At 42.3% G+C, this 17,251-nt stretch overlaps 1 protein-coding gene across 5 annotated transcripts in view; it reads right to left on the bottom strand.

Annotated features, from left to right (window-relative positions):
• cep112 (centrosomal protein 112) overlaps positions 1–16,363 on the bottom strand; it is a 93,927-nt gene extending 77,564 nt beyond the window's left edge. For 3 of the 5 annotated variants that reach the window (XR_011241009.1, XR_011241010.1, XM_020101885.2), the window contains exons 1-8: positions 16,229–16,363; positions 15,738–15,843; positions 15,381–15,571; positions 14,931–15,094; positions 9,998–10,082; positions 8,289–8,366; positions 5,276–5,323; positions 5,087–5,161 (exon numbers count right to left, since the gene is read on the bottom strand). Coding sequence is in view for 3 of the 5 variants with exons in the window: in XM_020101885.2 (XP_019957444.2) it covers positions 5,087–5,161; positions 5,276–5,323; positions 8,289–8,366; positions 9,998–10,082; positions 14,931–15,094; positions 15,381–15,571; positions 15,738–15,837 (741 nt within the window). In the remaining 2 variants the exon portion in view is untranslated. Of the gene's footprint in view, positions 1–5,086; positions 5,162–5,275; positions 5,324–8,288; positions 8,367–9,997; positions 10,083–14,930; positions 15,095–15,380; positions 15,572–15,737; positions 15,844–15,951; positions 16,092–16,228 lie in introns of those variants that run through there. The other 2 variants (XM_020101886.2, XM_069524711.1) reach the window with 2 other exon arrangements.
• Positions 16,364–17,251: the final 888 nt, after the last annotated feature.

Below are 17,251 nucleotides of genomic sequence, written 5' to 3'. Positions count from 1 at the left end.
ACATAAGAATACAAGAGAGAAGACAGAAATGCTTGAAATACTAACTATCATTATGGAACACTGTTGGTCTCTTGTGTGTCCTAGCCTGAAGCACAATCTTGCACACCAAACTACAGAACTAGCCTTTAAAACTACTATGGCTGGCTAGCCTGTTCTTGTTTTAGCTTTGAAAAGCGATCAGATAAGAAAGGCTATGGCCCTCTAAATCACAGACTGAAGGCTCAAGCTTCATCCCAAAGGATCCACACATTAAAGAGACTGAATCATTATGGAATCGGCAAGCAGAGGGTCTGATCCCCAGTCAGGGGCTTGTGATCATTAGAGTGTGACTGCTCGTCTCTAACACATTCATTTACCCTGCTATGCCTGCTGCCAACAATCCCTCAGGTCAGGCACCAAGCAGGTACATATAAATACATATATTTCATCAGTCAGTCAGTATCTTTAGTAAGCTCATGACTCTGGCCTATGGCTAAGCCTGAGTCATCAGTCTCTATTTAATTGAATTTCCAAATAGAGACCCAGCCCTCATAATGCTGAGCCGTGCTAGGGTGTGCTGAAGGATTAGCGGGACTTTGCTGCTCCCGCGAGACATTTTCCACAACTCACCCATATGCAAACACACTGTATGAGCTAAAGTGACTCAAAGCAATGGCAGCTTGTGGTGAAGTTTCTCAGCTGCCACTCATTGTTCCATAGGAAAAGAGCAGTCAGCATTCGTATCAGGGCAGTCGGTAGCTTTGCATGAGGATGTGTTTGGTGTGAAAGCTGAGATGTTCGTTAAGCCACCACCGGCTTAATGACATGTGGCCTGTATAACACTTTAAACCTGGGTAAATTTTCAACTAGGCTTTAGGGATTAAAGAGAAGTGATGTCAGTGTGATTTCCTAGACTGGACCTAGACAACCACGCAATAACAGGGTTGGACAAGGCTTTGATGGCTCTATTGGAAAGCTTAATATGGCTATTGAGGATGATATGGTTAAGGTGGGACTGATGACTTGGATCACTTCTGCAGAAAAATACTGTGTGCAGGTGTGTGCGGGTGTGTGGTCACAGCTGTATCCTGTGGGGTTCAGGGTTCCAGAAATCCATTTAACACTCTTTTAATTACTAATGGTGACGCAAGACACATGATCAGTGAGGGCATCTGAAATGATAAAAACTCAATAGAAAACGGGGCTTTTCAATAGCATGTCATAAAGCAAACATCTATTATGATTTCTCTTTTATAGGGCAGAGACTACAGTCAAAAGGGAATTCCCAGAACATTTTCAATAGGAATGAGAGAAGCATTGGGACAATACATTCTGAGGCAACACACTCAGAAGTTTGCATGTGTTTGAAACAATCTTCTGCAAGGACAGTTCTTTCAAAACTGACTGTTGAAAATTGTTCAAGACTGATTTAGCAAAGTAATACAACTGTTAATTGCAAACTTTAATTGCCAGAGGTTCAATGCAAGTCACAACATCGGGTCAAAAAAAGGTTCAGCATCAGCTTCTAGACTAACAAAATGAAGAGCTGGAGCCAATAAGAACCAGAGTCTACTGCAGAATCATTTGACCCGGGAGTGAATCCCGATTGTATCCATTCCCATTGCAGACAAAATCTAGATGTTGGTGGGCTTAGAGGGTTTTTTGACCAGTGGAAAAGGGGCTTGAGTAGCATCATATCACTACCATCTAACGCCAGACTCCTCACCAAAGACAAGCAATGCCAGCCATTGCATCAGCAGAGGCCAGTGTGATGTGTGTGTGTGTTGTCTTGATACAAAAAAGGTTCCTCATTCCTCTGATACAGTATCTTTCAGTAAACAGTCAGCTCATATTTTATTTTTCGCACACATATATTTCTAAACCTCTGGTTCCATTCTATCAAAAACCTCTGTAAGAGTTAGACTACCGAAGAAGTGAAAGAGACTGGCACCAGTGGGCAAATTGCACAAATATAAGCACCCTGGAGAAAAAACACCAGTTCTGCACAATTTCCTCTCATTTCCCAATGTGTCCCTCCCAATGTTTCTATGTGACTTTCCTGAACTGGTGCCCATACTGAGAGTATTGTGGCCTCAGTGGAAATGCCATGCCAGTAAAGTTTCCTACAGCTTCCATCCTAAAAATTATGCTCTGGTTCAAGGCCAGCTATACAGTCAAAACAAATCAAACATAAACATACACAAATCTTACAAACATGAGAGGGGGAAATATATGCACATCAATATAACATGCTGTTAAGAGTTGACTCAGCAATTCTCTGACTCATTACATCCAACCATCCATAATCTACAGCAATTATCCTTTGATGGTTGCAATGACAGCAGGAACCAACCCCAGATGACATCGGGCGAGGGGCGGTGTACACCCTAGACAGGTTGCTGACATAGTGCAGGGCCAAGATACAGAGACAAACAACCATTTACTCTCCAATTTATACCTACTGTCGATTAAGAGTCTCCAATTAACCTAACCCCGATTTGCATGTCTTAAGACTGTTGGAAGCCAGAGTACCTGGAAAAAACGCACACAAACATGGAGAGAATATGCAAACTCCACATAGAAATACTGGTCCAAACCGGGATTCGAATCAGTGACTCAATATTAACATATACTGAACAATATAAGCTACACAATGCTATTTATTAGAGGGATATTTAATTGGGTTGCATTACTGAAGATTGTACAGGTGTAACTAATAAACTTCTGGGATGTGATACATTTATATTCCAACCACACACAGCTGATGTGAGGCCAGTCAGTGAGTCTGAGGAAGGATCAAACAGCATGGGACGTTGTTTTAATGTTTTCATATTGGTTATGCTTCATTCAGCTTCAGCCCACAGGTAGACAGCCCGACTGGTTGGATGTGTAGAGTGTGTGTCCATGCATGCAAATCCTCTTTCAGCAGTCAAAGACTGAGCTTTGTTATGACAATAAGGACAACTGTTCTTGTCGATCATGTCAATGTGTTTCTCTTCCTTTCCCCTTCTTTCTGCCTTCATTTTCTGCCCTCTCCCGGTGAAGCTGATGTAACTGACTGGAGTGCTTTCCCCAAGCAGACATGAAAAGCCACGGCTATTACAGCCAAGTCATGCTCAGTTTTATATTTAACAGTGCAAGTAAAGGCGGGTGGGGGGAATGAGTGGTGGTTCAGAAAGGCGGGGAGGTGCAGAGGGGACTTCAAAGCATACTTTCAGAGTGGGATTTTCAGCTTAATTCCACATAAGGAAAAAACTGTCATCACTGGGAGCTGGCATTATTTTTGCCTTCTAAAAGGAATGCATGCGTTGGCCATTTCAACAATGCAAACTTTGCACAGGGATGTATGTTCATGGCTGTGGGGGTGTCCACTGCAATAAAGCAAGAGATCTTCAACCGCTCTTTGTGTTCAACAGTTGCTTCCATTGACAAACTGTGTGTACTGAACACCAAGGTTTTTCCTACCATTAAAAAACATGGGTGCAACTGAATGAAAGGAAAGCTATGTTGAGAGTTCTCGACCACTCTGTAGAGAGAGGGAACTGTGTTGTTCTGATACTCTAGTATGGGAAAATACTTCATTTCTTACAATAAAATTTAGAAAATGGCAGTTGTCATATACTTCAGGATTTGGGGCAAGTACCCATCTAACAATAACATTAAATGAGAGTTGCATTATAAATTGTAGACTTAATATTGCAAGGCTAACAAGTCTTAATGTATCTACAGCCACCATAAGGGCCGATCATAAGATCAGCCCTGAGAGATCCAAACACAAGTTGCCAACTCGTAAAGTACGTCTGTTCAAACCTTTGAAATCACTTGAATATGTCTCATGCGATCACTTGAGATCGGATCTCACTGCCCTGCAATATGTGCAAATAATATACATGTATATCATTTGTGTGTGTGAAGATTATGTTGTCTTTACTTAGTGTGAGTTTACAGATGTGTCCATTGTCGGAAAGTGTATCAATCGTAAAGTGGTGCTCAGTGTTGATATTGGGGTGGTGGCTACAGACAAATTAACGTATGGACACTGAGAAGCCTAAAATACCAGGGATTCATTGTGAAACGGAAGCATGTCAGAGGACATCAGCTGAGTTGACAGTCTTTCAAATGTGGCCCAAGATGCATTTGCATTCATGCAGCAAAAAGTATGTGGTCACATGCATCCCACACCACCTCTGAATGTGGTATGAGTGATTGAACCCAAGCACGCATTGAGAATGCATTGGGGTGCATGTAGATCTGTACGCAGACCACTTGTGATCAGATCACTCAGGATGGATGTTAATACCAGGTCTGAGTGGTGTTGAAAGTGACTCTTTCAGAGTTACTCAACCTTAAAGTGTTCAAAGGCTGCAGTAACATCTGCCAATGTCTTTGCAGAGAAAATATGTCAAACAGCCAATACTAAGTTTGTCACAGATGATGAGCTCACAAAGACTGAAGTGTGAAACATGTTAAATGTCTAGATAATACAATGATGTTAAAGGAATCGACTGGATACAATAACTCTGTCAGCAGACTAGTGGACACTGAGAAAGTTCGCTGTCAACAGACGTCCATCAAAGAAAGACTATATAAGCAGCCAAACATTGTTCCATCGTCATATCACTATGGGAGGGTGACAGTAGACTATATTACTATAATACAAAAACTTGTTTTAGCAGTGTTCCTTTCTGAGGCACACAGTGTGATTACTTACAGACATGTGAAGAATAACTGCAGGCCATAGCACTGACTTCATCAGTGAACATATTTGTTTCATTTTTCTTCTTGCTGATGTCTGAGTGTAATGTGAAAAACAACAACTTCTGTTTTTTTATATACAGTCTATAATGAGAAAATGCATTACCCCCCTCCCACATAGCCACCACCACAGGGCTAAAGCCCCCCAGAAACCCAGGGGACACCCCGCTAAATAGTGAGTATCAGGAATCTAGGCTTACTGGAATGGATATAAAGGGCAGGCTCTTAAATAGCATGCACTGCCTTTGGATATGCAGGGAGATGGTATCCGAATTATAAAAGAATTCTGATATTTATCACACAAAGACACTCAGGTACATTTGGGGTTTGCTAAGAGCTCTCTGGTGCATACCTCCTTGCTCTGAACAAGCTGTGGGCCCTGATCTTCAGCCAACGTGCTGTTCCTCCCAAAGCTTGACTTGAAAATCTACAGAGATAAAGGGGAAAGAGATTAGTGGACAGGGTGATTGTAAAGTTCAAAGACAAACACTCTTGTCTACGTAAGCAGACATAAACCTCGAGGGAGCCCCTGACAACTTACCGGAGACAAGGGAACGGGCTTCTCTCGCAAATACCTTGGGTTTTCAATCTGGAAGAGTCAACAGAAAAACTTTAGACCTCTCTCCTCTTCCTCTCCTAACAAAGCCTTACTACCACCAGAATCTAACCTCCACCCTCATTTGTCATAAACAAAGTGGGAAGCCCGAGGCTGATTCTCTTCTATTAACTCTCGTCTGTGTAAAAACACAGACAGGGTCAGGATACTTCAAGGCATTGTGTGTGTGGCTGTCTCTGTTTCCGCTCTCAGCCGCTCTTTGCTGTCCTGACACACAGTCCTTTTGTCAACACTCGTGACCACTAATCTGTAAGCTATCGCCGGTCCATTTACCATCAGATGGAGACAAATGTGTACACATCCTTGCCAAACACTGACACAGCATGTGCTTTGATTATAATATGAAACACAAAAGATGGAAATGAGAGCAAGGCGCTAAACCACCTGAAAGTAAAAGGGTCACAGTTCAATTGACTTTACAGCATTACAGCTCACTAACTGTGACAAAACTGAAAATAACAAAGAAAAATGTGTGTGTCGACAACCTTCTACTTTCCTTCCACTATTTGAAATGTGTTTATGACCCCATTACTTTTTGGTGAACAAAGTATCATACAGTCTCTCTTATGCACTGGGGCTGTCTGTAGGGGCTGCCAACTAACAGCAAGATCACGACCTTTCAAACAGGAGAGCTGACAGCAACGATGACGCCCAGTAAACAGTTCTGCTGCAAATATCTTCTTCAAAATGGGGAACAAGGAGGAGGATGAGGTAGAAGTGGAGGAGGGGGAGGAGAGTGGAACTCATTCAGTGGAGGTAAAAGATGATAAAATCATGTTGTGAGGTCACACAAAGCTAATCCAGAATGAATGGAAGATGAGAGAAGAGAACCTGAAAGAACCTCCTAGGAGGAAAATAATTCTGGTGACAATCTGTTGCTTAAGGGTGAGCCAATGACAGTAGGTCCGGCCTCCGGACTGTGTGATTTAGATGCAAACAGGTCAGACATATTACTAGCCCACATACTGTCATACTGTAAGCCCTCAACAAAGGAAGACTTCAGTACAGTCAGATTTTCCGCATACACTGAAAGATGTGTGCACAAGAAGAGACCACTGAACACAGTCAGTGCAGCGCAGCATCAGTAGTGGATGCCATGTTGTGTGATGAATTGCTACTTAAATTTGGCGCAGGCTAAAATAAAAAATCCATATTTACCAAGGGATGAATCAATCAATATCCTTCTCAACTAGGGCCCAGGCTGAAAACAAGAATGGGATTTCTTTTTATACCCACAGACAGCCAGTCATCAGATTTGATTGAGCACAGCCCACAGGGTAAGGAAGACATGTAGACTAAATGCTGTGGTGTAATGCTGGCACAGTGTCATACTAAACTTGGGCACCCGAGTATGCCCATGCCCCTCTGTGTGTGTGTGTGTGTGACTGTTCATTTACACACGCACACACGCACACACTCCCGTTTGCGAATGTTTGTCCAGTCCCACAGCTGGCTCAGCGTCCTGTGTCATTGGAGCCTGACGTGGATGGATGGATGTACGCAGAAGAGCAACAACACTCCACATCACAAGGCCGGACTCTCCAGCCAAACAAACGAGCTGTGATTGATGACTTCCTAGTTTCGGACTAGTGTTGAGCAAGCAGTAAGCACACCCTTCTAACCACAGACAATGGATGGCCAAGTGGAGGGGACTACCATTAAATTGATATGAAGAAATATGTCAAGATTTTATGCAATATTTTCTCGTCTTTACAGGCAGGTCAGTGTTTACTGCGCCTAATTCTACTGACTCCAACACACAAGCCACAGATTAAATGAATGAAGAAGCCAGTGGTAGGCCAGCTGTCTCGGGCTTTGTGTATCTTAAAGAAACTCTTATCTGAGTCTCGAGCAATCTGCTGTTTACTGTCCGGTATGACCTCCATGCCGACACCGTCTTACATTAGAGGTGAGATGAACAAACTGGTACAGACTGCAGCTGAACATCTTAAGCAAAGCTAAAGATGTGCTAGACAGAGCGACGCTCGGTTGTGCTGAAATTTTGTAAGAGCTGGGCGCTTTGAAGTAGTGCATCTATGAAACTTCTGTAAACTTGAAGGGTGGGTGTGTGTGTGTGTGTGTGTGTGTGTGTGTGTGTGTGTGTGTGTGTGTCTGTGAGTGAGTGAGTGAGTGAGTGAGTGAGAGAGAGAGGGAGAGAGAGAGAGGGAGAGAGAAAGAGAGAGAGAGAAAGAGAGAGAGAGATTGTGTGGTTGTGTGGTTGTGTGAAGGAACATCTGTTGATTTGAAAGATGCAGGCTTGGGGGAGCGTTGCCAAGCAATGCATCTTATCAGAGTCTCAACACAGAGGAGTGCAAAGCGGAGCAGTGCACGGCTTCACGTCTGCTGATGGAGACCTCAGATTACCCTCGTCTTGAAAGAGAGAGGGAGAGCAATGATGAGAGTCAGAGAGAAGCTGGATGGACAGAGAAATGGCAAATGACAGAATGGCAGAACAGAGAGAAACCGAGAAAGAGTCGGAAAAGCCGAAAGAGATGAGCTGCTCTGCAAAAAAGAAAAGAAATCAGCATGTAAGAATGTGGGGGGAATGACAGAGGTGACAAGAAAACGAAAGAGAAAAAGAGAGACTCTGGGTCATGCGGGTAAGAAGAAAAGACATGAGGGGCACAGTGCTTATCGAGCCCTGGCCCGGTGCACTCCAGACAGATGCATTTTCAAATTCTCAGTTTACACAACCCCTCATCATCTTACCCTCACGTCCCACAATAGCACTGAGCGGGAAGGGAAGTGGTTTCAAGAGGACATAGGTGAAAAGGATATTTTCCCCTGTGTTCAGTGTGTAAGCAATACAGCTAACTGAGCATCAATACACTATTGAGTTGACGTGAGCTCTGGCATTCAGTCACTGTCATTGTAGATGAGTTACAACGGTTGACAGCTGTACCTTACCAAGAAGCTCAAGGCATGCCCCTGGACTCACCCCCAGGTTCCAGCTGTTGAGACGAGCCTCCAGGTCACTGTCATCGGGAGACATATCCGCTTTCAGCCCCCCATCCACCTAAGGAGGAAAGGGTGGGGAGAAAAAGAATGCGTAAAGCAGCAAAAACAAAATGGAAGTAAAGGGAGGGGTGATAGAAATTAGAGGAGGGAATTTAAAATATTTCTGACGGGGCTTTGACTGGCATTTTGGCCTGAGGGAGAAAACAACAGACGGTGATGGAGGTTATTATTTTTGACAAAATATAATTCCTCTCTTGGCAACGACAAAAAGACTTTTCAAAAGCTTACAAATATACATACACCCACATGTGTTCTCCTCCCATACAAAGAGTGCTCGACTCCCTCGTTATCTCCATTTCTCCACCCTTTGCTCCATCACTCCCCTCCTTCTCACATGCAGCACTCCAGATGTTTGGCAGTTCCACATCATTTCCGTCACGCAGTAAATTCCACAAGAGGGTCATACGCAGATACAGCGCTTGTCACTCTTGTTTTCCCCCGGTCCTTTCATTACAACGGGCCTCCGGATTTGTTTTATACAGTATGATACGAATGCTTCCAGGGTTCTGTTGATATAAGATCAGTTTACCCAAGTCGAAGTTGGGCAGAGAGGTTGGAAGTGGGGGGAAATATCTAATAAAGTTAAGCGAGCGATACGGAAAGGAGAGATGTTGTTGAATTTGATTAGCATCTGGTGGAGTGTGGACCTTGGGTGTTCCTCAGTGGAACCGCACTGATACAGAGAAATGGCTGAGTGGAAAGGCTCAGGATTGAATGCCCCATCTGATTAAAAACGCATTAAGGTCGCGGAGCCTCACTCTCAAACAAACAGAGTAAACGTTTCATTTCAATATCTGGGAATGCAAAGTATGTGGATCACTTTTCAAAGCTGCATGTCACAGTCTCTGCTAAAATCCAACAAATTAATAACCTCAAATGGTTTTAGTCACAGATGTACAAACAGTTCTGACAATGAAGCGTATATCAGCTTGGACAATGAACATACACGCCTACTTTATCAGGCACCTGAATTATCTAATACAAGCCAACCCAGCAGCCCTGCCAAGTCATCTATACAGAGCTCATGATGTTCTCCTTTTGGTGACGTTAAATGTAAATCTGTAGATCTGTAATATTTGACACCAAGTTTTTATGAGTATTTAAACATTGATAAGTGAAAATGCAGTTAGATTTATTATAATGTTTTTGGAGAGTTGATTATTCAACTTTATGGTCCCAGTGATAATATAACACACAATGATTTCAAAGCCATATTGTTCTCGACACCTCTCTAAAAAAATCATAAAAAGAAGGATTTTTTGCAGAGCTGAGATGTTTGATTACATCAGTTTTAGGTAGGTGTATGTAATAAACTGGCAGTTGAAAAAATTGTGTCGTATCAGAATCATTAGGGATTTTTGTTTCCTGAACCAGCAACTTGTGAGTCCTGGGACTTTCCTCTGACTTCATGGGGAAACTAGACCAGGAATTTCCAAATTGGTCGGCATTAAAGAAGAGAGCAGAACTTTGTGGCTACTGTTTTTATTTGCATCAGCAGGTTGCAATGTGTCAGCACGGCTACCTTGCAACATAAAAATAAAAAAAACCTACTCCATGAATCTCTAGACAAGTATGCAAAGGAAGTCCAGAGGTATGGTTGACAGTTTTGAGGTACAGTGATGAACTAACCCTTCTGGCATCATGTCTCGGCGACTGTTTGATTGGACTGGAGGCCATGGGTTGTGATGGCATCTTCTCCTCATACAGTAGTCTCCTGAAAGAGATAAAGCAATGAGCGGTCATCCTGCAGTATATTTGTATGTCTCTAGAGTCTGCTCTTGTCTCTTATGAATGTGCTTGCGTAGGCAGAGTGCCTAGCTATTTACACAGATCAACATCTGGCATCGGTTGCATGGTTTGTGGTCTGCATTTCATCCCATCTGAACAATAAACGTGGCTGCTATACATCAGCCTGTTTCCATGTGCAGCCCACATGGCACCAGTATATGGCTTGTTCAATCTTTTTATAATAGTTCAACTCATCTCATTGTCCCTCATTATGTCCATCATGGTTTGAACAAGCTGCTTAACAAGGGAACTGCTTATATTGTTGGCAAACATGCGCGCACACACACACAGTCTCATTACAAGCAGACAAACAAGGCACTAATGCTGATTAAATAAAGATGATGACGACAGGAAGATGTACTGAGCTCATTATTGAGAATTTTCATTTATCTCATGGAGGAAAGCACTGCAAGCAGATACCTGCAGGAGCCACCTGAGTGATTTGCATCATCCAACACAAATTTCCCAACATTGACTTTGTTTTACTTCTTTTTCACAACTCATCATGCACAATTCTCATTTCATTTCAAGTGTGTGATGAATGTAGCACTCCATGCAACCTGTCTCTGTTTTATTCTTTATTCACTTAAAAAAGGTTATTTTCTGAAATCTTTCATTGGAAGAGTTTTAGTGTAAGTTGTTACTTTCATTGTAACTTCTTCTTGAACCTGGTTGATTTGTTCATGTTTAATTCAATGAAGAACATTCAGTGCACTGCCTTAAGACTACAAGTCCACTCTTGAAACTGCACAGATTTCTGCAGCTCTCTATAATAATGTAATAATTACACTCTGCTTCTGTACATGTATGGTTGTGGAAGACCCTGAGTAACATGCCCCATGTTGTTTTAAACATTAAAAGTGTATGTATTACCCTGCAACCTATTAAACTTGTTTACACACCAATTACAATGAGAGGGTAGCAACAGTCACTATACAGCAGCTCAGGTGTCCGTAAACAACTTAGATTAAATAAGGTACCACAGGAAAATACTAATACTGATTGGTTTCACTTATCTATAACCAATTAAAATCAAAACTTTCAAACCACATAGTAGTTGGTTTGTGCACGCATGCACACGCAGACACACAGACACACACCTGCATGCACATGCACAAACACATGCAGCTGTGAAACTTGGACAGGGGGGCCAAGCTTCACAATCTTGGGCCTCTAAGTCAACAGGTGGATGAGGATAATTGAATCAGATGTGTCTGGAGTCTGAGGCCCAGAGATCAAAGCAGTGGCAAGTCTGGCCAGAGCCACACACACACATGCACACACACGCACGCACACACACAAAGCTGAGAACACCATGTAGAGCCTCAGAAGCTGTAGCTCGGCTGATTAAAGCGTCCTGACATCCATACCCAAGCTTGACCTCCAGGTGCATAGCCAGAGGGCCCAGGTCTCAGCCTCGGGCAATCTCAGGAAGGCTGTCTGACCTTGGGACGCAAACATCCCTCTGCCCCTGCACACCCTCCAACATAACCCCACAGCACCCGGAGGCTGCAAGATCAGTGGAAACATGCTGGCCTATACAGGAGAGACTAGAGGCGTTTACAGCAACATCAACGGCTGATTCCTGCAAGTGCAAGTACACTGTTATTGTCGCACTTAGCCAGAGAGAAAAAAATAGGGGAGGGGGAGTCAAAAGGGGGTGGGTTAAAGGTTTTCATATGTGGCTGAAAACACAGATTGAAAGCAGAAGTCAGAGAGAGACAAGAGCAAGATAACAACAGAAAAGATACCAAAGAAGATGGAGAGTAGAGCCAAATACAGAGATAAAGAAAGAACTACATGCTCTTCAACTAAACTTTAGCAGTGAACCTGACCCTCGCAGAGCTGATTACCAAATTAACATGTCAATAACAACCACACATGTCATTTTCCCCTCACGTCTTAATCAGGGTGACTCTACTTTGAACTCCAGTTGACATGAGAAGATGGAGTAGGCATGTGGACTAATCAACAAAGCTGTTTTCTGTGATCCTTTGACCGTCACTGGCTGCATTAGCTTTCCCACAGCATTCCTCTGCCTCAGTGAGTGCATACAAATAGCAGTTGCTCCATCTTGTGGCTAAATTAGGAATACCATGGCAGCATTTGATTGCATGCTGGAATTTACACAGGGCATTTTGGACTAATGAAGGTTTTATAACGTGTCAGTTAACGTGCATAAACACATCACCTCCGCTTCTGTGTGGAAAAAAAGAAACAACAGAAAACCATCCCAGCTGTACCTTCATATGTTGTAACTCAAATTGGCAAGACTTTTTTTTACGAGCGAAAAGAATCCCTGGCCATCACCTGACTAATGGTGAATGAGACCGAGATCAAACGTTGCCGTATCATAGGGAGGGAGTCAGACAAGCTCCTTCCATTTAATTTTATCTAAATGAGAGAGACACATAAAAAGACCCTTGGCCTGAATAATTTTCTCCATCAGGACGTTAGCCTGTGATCTGAGGGTCTTTCATGGTCTTATCCCAATCAGACACTATGGTACTCAGCAGTCTGCTCCCCACAAAACCTCTCTATCCACAGCCTCTACAGCAGAGAGAAGGAATGGCTGTGCCTTATAGAAGGTGGCCACGCATAAAGCTATAGAATTAATTACGCAAACTGGCCAATATTGATTTAACAATGCCTCCGTGTCAAATCATCTCACTTTAGGGCCATTGTTTTCCATTTTTTGGATGTCGATGTAAAAACTCAAAACATCTAATCAATATAAGTACTACTAGTGGGACGTGGGCTTTACAATGGAACTGTGACAATATTTACAGACTAGTACTGACCACTTTCAAAGGATCAAATAGTCAACAACCCTTTAACAATAAAAGTTTACCATAATTACATATGGCAGCAAAGGGCCTGTACCATTTCTTCCACAATTCCACAGTGGATATTAGACTCTTTACTAGCTCTCTTATTATTATGCTAATGAGCATATCAAGCCACTGGGCTCTGATATTACGTTTCTTGTTAATTGGAATAAAAAACCTCGAGCCATTACTAACATCATTTTGTCAAACTCCCGAAGCGCCTGCAGTCAGAGCAAATATCCTTGAGCAACGAGGGATCACTGATGATTTCAAGCAGCACGTTGAAAAACCTCACGCATTAACGTGTAAATGTTTATGAACTTACACGAGGACCTGAGTACAACAGGTTTTTTTAGTCATTCAGTCAGACCATTCTAATCCTTTAATACATTCAAGAATTATGCATTTAGCTGATGTTCTTGCGAGAATAGACGGCAAGCAGTCAAAGAAAAACACAGAATGCTAATGAGCTACCAGACTCTATACTGTGCTTTCCTCTCTCCTCTGTTGGGGTTACACCTCAGGTTCAGCGACTGGGAAAGTACAACGAGGACAGGCACAGAAAGATGGAATGAGAATATGAGAGGTTCCTCGTCCTCTCATGCTGTTTTTGAAGTACTTCTCTTTGAAAAGTCTGAATGGACAGCCAGGGCAGACTGATGCAAGTACTTGGCAATGTCTTCAGCTTCTCCGATAGTGCTGCTGAGCAAATATGACGGGCGATCAGTCATAAAAGCTGTGTGCATCCAGCTTCACAGCTCAATATTTTCAATCTGGTAAAATCACTTTTTAAACAGAATACTTAGATAGATATCAAATGTGCTCTATACAGCGTCTGAATCTCCATCATCAGAAAAGTTAAATCACAAGCTGGAACAAGAAGAGCGTCCTCTTTTCAATAATCTTTTTCCTATGACATAATTTATAGAAATCATTTAGATCCAGATTTATTTGGATCTGCACCATACTGCACAAACACATAAATATCAGTCCCCTAAACATGCCTGATTTTTTTTCCATCAAGAACCATGAATTATTTTCTGTGAAAATCAAGGAAAATTCAGAAAAAAACCTATCTCACAATCCTGGATCCACCCCTAATCCACAGCCACACCAACATTTTTTATTTAACATACAACCCACATTATGTTGAAAACATTAAGTTGGTGATAACTAAATGCCTTGAAACCTTCCTCCTGCAGCAAAACGTTTAAAGACAATATTTGACATGATGTCACAGTGTACAAAATGATAAGAGAAGAACAATGAGTCAGAAACCAAGAGAAAGTTATAACAAAATGATGGCTATCGTGTATCAAAACGTTATGGCTATCGTGACATTTTGACTGAAAGCATGTGCACCCCCCCTCTCAGTTCATTTGTGTGTTTTGTGTCAAACTGTTTTAAGAACATAGAAGAGACAGGCTCTCCTCAGACAAAATCTGTGTAGTGTGGATCAATGGCTTCTTCTTGTAAGCAATGAAGATCTACAGAAAATAGGAATATTGTGTCAACTAGCATTTGAGAACCAACTAATATCTGCTCTAGACAAGACCCGAGCTTCAGTTCATGTTCACATTAGACACGAGAATGGGGGAAAAAGTATTCTCCGTCATACATCATTTCATCATACAACTACAATGGGTGTATGATCAACATGTGTGAACATTTCTTAGTTTTTCCATAAATCAATGCCCAGGATCAAAGGTTTGCAAAAGCAATAATATTGGAGGTCAGGAGTGCCACATTTGTGACTCCCCACAGTAAAGACCACAAGTCCTACCTTTAAATTTTGCTACTACTCTGTCTTTTTTCAATTCAACTTAACACCTTTAAAAGATATAGCAGTGCCTTGAAAACACAATAACATCAATTAATACAATAAAACCAACCCATTCTCATTCCCTGTGTATATTTGAGCAAGATGATGTACAGTGGAAAAGTACCTGCGATGAGTTCCGACAGGTGTGGAACTGGGTCTGTCCTTAAGGAGGCCAACACTCAAACTGTCATCAGTAAAGTCGCCCAGCTCTCCTGTCAGCCAGTCAGGCAGACCTGCATTGCTTTGCTCCGCAGATCCACTCGCCAGTGGCTCATCGAAGTAGATGGACTAGAAATACAAATTTGAAACCAGAAGATGAGAATTGGATTAAATGATTTCATCCGTAAATGCAACCAATCACAATGGCAGCTATTGAGTTTCAACTGCATAAGATTCGAGCAACCTTTTTTTAGTCACTATGTGGACATTGCATGTGTTACCTTAGTTATGACAGAATTTTTGAAGTGCATTAAACTACAACATAGGGCGCAAAAGTGTTTTGAAACCAGAATGTTGTCGCAGTACTAGATGGTAATATGGGTACGTGAGGGTTTGATGAAGAAGCCATCCTAACCATGTAGGTAGGAAGCGTCTTGAGGCTGCCAGGCTCTGGTCTGCTGATAAAAGGCGCCTCCAGGACCCCTCTTTTGAGCATGTGAAGAAGCAAGCGGGCGTACATGTTGCGGTTCTTACGACCCATCAGACCTGAAGCGCACGTGGCCGGGTCACACAGCTTCTTTATCCACACGGCACACTGCTGGCGCTCTGAGAACAGACGAAGAGATTCAACACATCACATTGGTTTCCCTCGGCATGATTCACTAACTTGAAACTGCTGAAAGGCACAAAACAGAGCCTGAACTGAAGTTACCCACAACAGTGAAGTTGAATTACGTTGAGGGAGGAGAAATGTGATGCAGTGAAACCTCACCTCTCCTGTTGGGATGTTTCAGGACATGTGGCTTCATGTCCAGCAGAAAATGGTCAAACTCAGCGTCCAGCCTCTCCCATGAGTCCTCACGTTTGCTCATGGTGTCCTGAGGAGGAGGAATAAGTTTCTTATCACGGCTAATAAGGAAACTAATACTACTACTCTGTACATACAGCCAACGTTAGCTAGCTAGTGCTTTAACTGAGTTACTCACTGCAGCTTGAGACCTTGTTGTATTAAAGCATCGTGTCACGTGTTGTTAGCATAACAAAACAACCTGATGACAACAACTAGCGATGTCAACAAACTAGCTAGACACCATTTAAAGGGCAGCTAACGTGTTGCTAGCCGAACTACAGCTCACAGTAAAGCACTGGGGTAGCACCGTGGGTACGTCCTCTCACGGGCTGTATGAGACTGCCTGTTAGCAGCGACGTGGTGTAAACACAAAGTCCGTGAAAAGACAATAAACGGAATAAAAAGCCACTTACGTCCAGCTGTGACTTCAGCGCTCAAAACGGTTCAAAAACTTCCTCATCACTTTGCGTCACATCCGTCTTCCGCGATGAAGCGGCTTTGTGCCCGTTGCCATGGAAACCGCACATGTTTTATTCTTTTTCTCTGTCCGCAGCATTCATCGTGTTTTTAACTTCTATGAACTCAACAGACGCTGCTACTGACGGAAAGAGCGACATGTCTATTGTGTTGTAAATGAAACGAAACTGTCTCAAATAAAAGCGTCTACACATAAACGTGAAAATATGTTTTATTGTGTATTATTTTCTTGAAAACGTATTCAACGTTGAAATCTCTGATTTACTAAAGTAAACTTTCAGGCTCTGAATACAGAGAGATGAGTTACTGATGCACGACTCCGTGCTCCAACCTGCAGTGTACTTTAATCCCACTGGGTGGCGCAACAACGCTGTTTGTGGTATATACAGCAATGGATGGAGAGACATGTCGCCTTCAGGTGCTCCTCGTAGGTTTTTTTCTTTCCCCGTGTTTCTTCTGGTGTTATTGGTCGAGTTTTGTCAGAACAAAATTAGCTCTTCGGTAAAATTTCAATCTGGTTGTTAAAAAACTTTCTTCTGCAGTGTTTGAATAGAAATCAAATATATATATATAACACATACCATTCTTATATTCAAGTATATACGCTTATAACAGTCTATATATACATGTAACGTATACATTTGTTTCAATATCTCCCTACACCTACAATAAGGAACATGTCTGTGAGGCCAAGATTAGGTTTCTTTCAAAATATGCTTAAAGGACGTTATGACCGAAATATATGAATAGAACTTCTTGAAATAAAGTTACAAAGTGCTTCAAAAATAAAAGACGCACTACATAAAACAAAAACCTACATGCAGGACCAGCTTTTCAATTGTAGAATCAGAGAATGTGAAAATTCAAAGGACACAACCAGCTGTATTTCCTCAGTCAAAGTAAATAATAGTAATTAAGGCTATAGCTCAATGTTTGGATCGGTTAAGAGGCCTCTGCCA

The sequence above is a fragment of the Paralichthys olivaceus genome, chromosome 5 (assembly GCF_024713975.1).
Source record: "Paralichthys olivaceus isolate ysfri-2021 chromosome 5, ASM2471397v2, whole genome shotgun sequence".
NCBI lineage: Eukaryota > Metazoa > Chordata > Actinopteri > Pleuronectiformes > Paralichthyidae > Paralichthys > Paralichthys olivaceus.
This window is presented reverse-complemented; position numbering and strand designations above follow the sequence as displayed.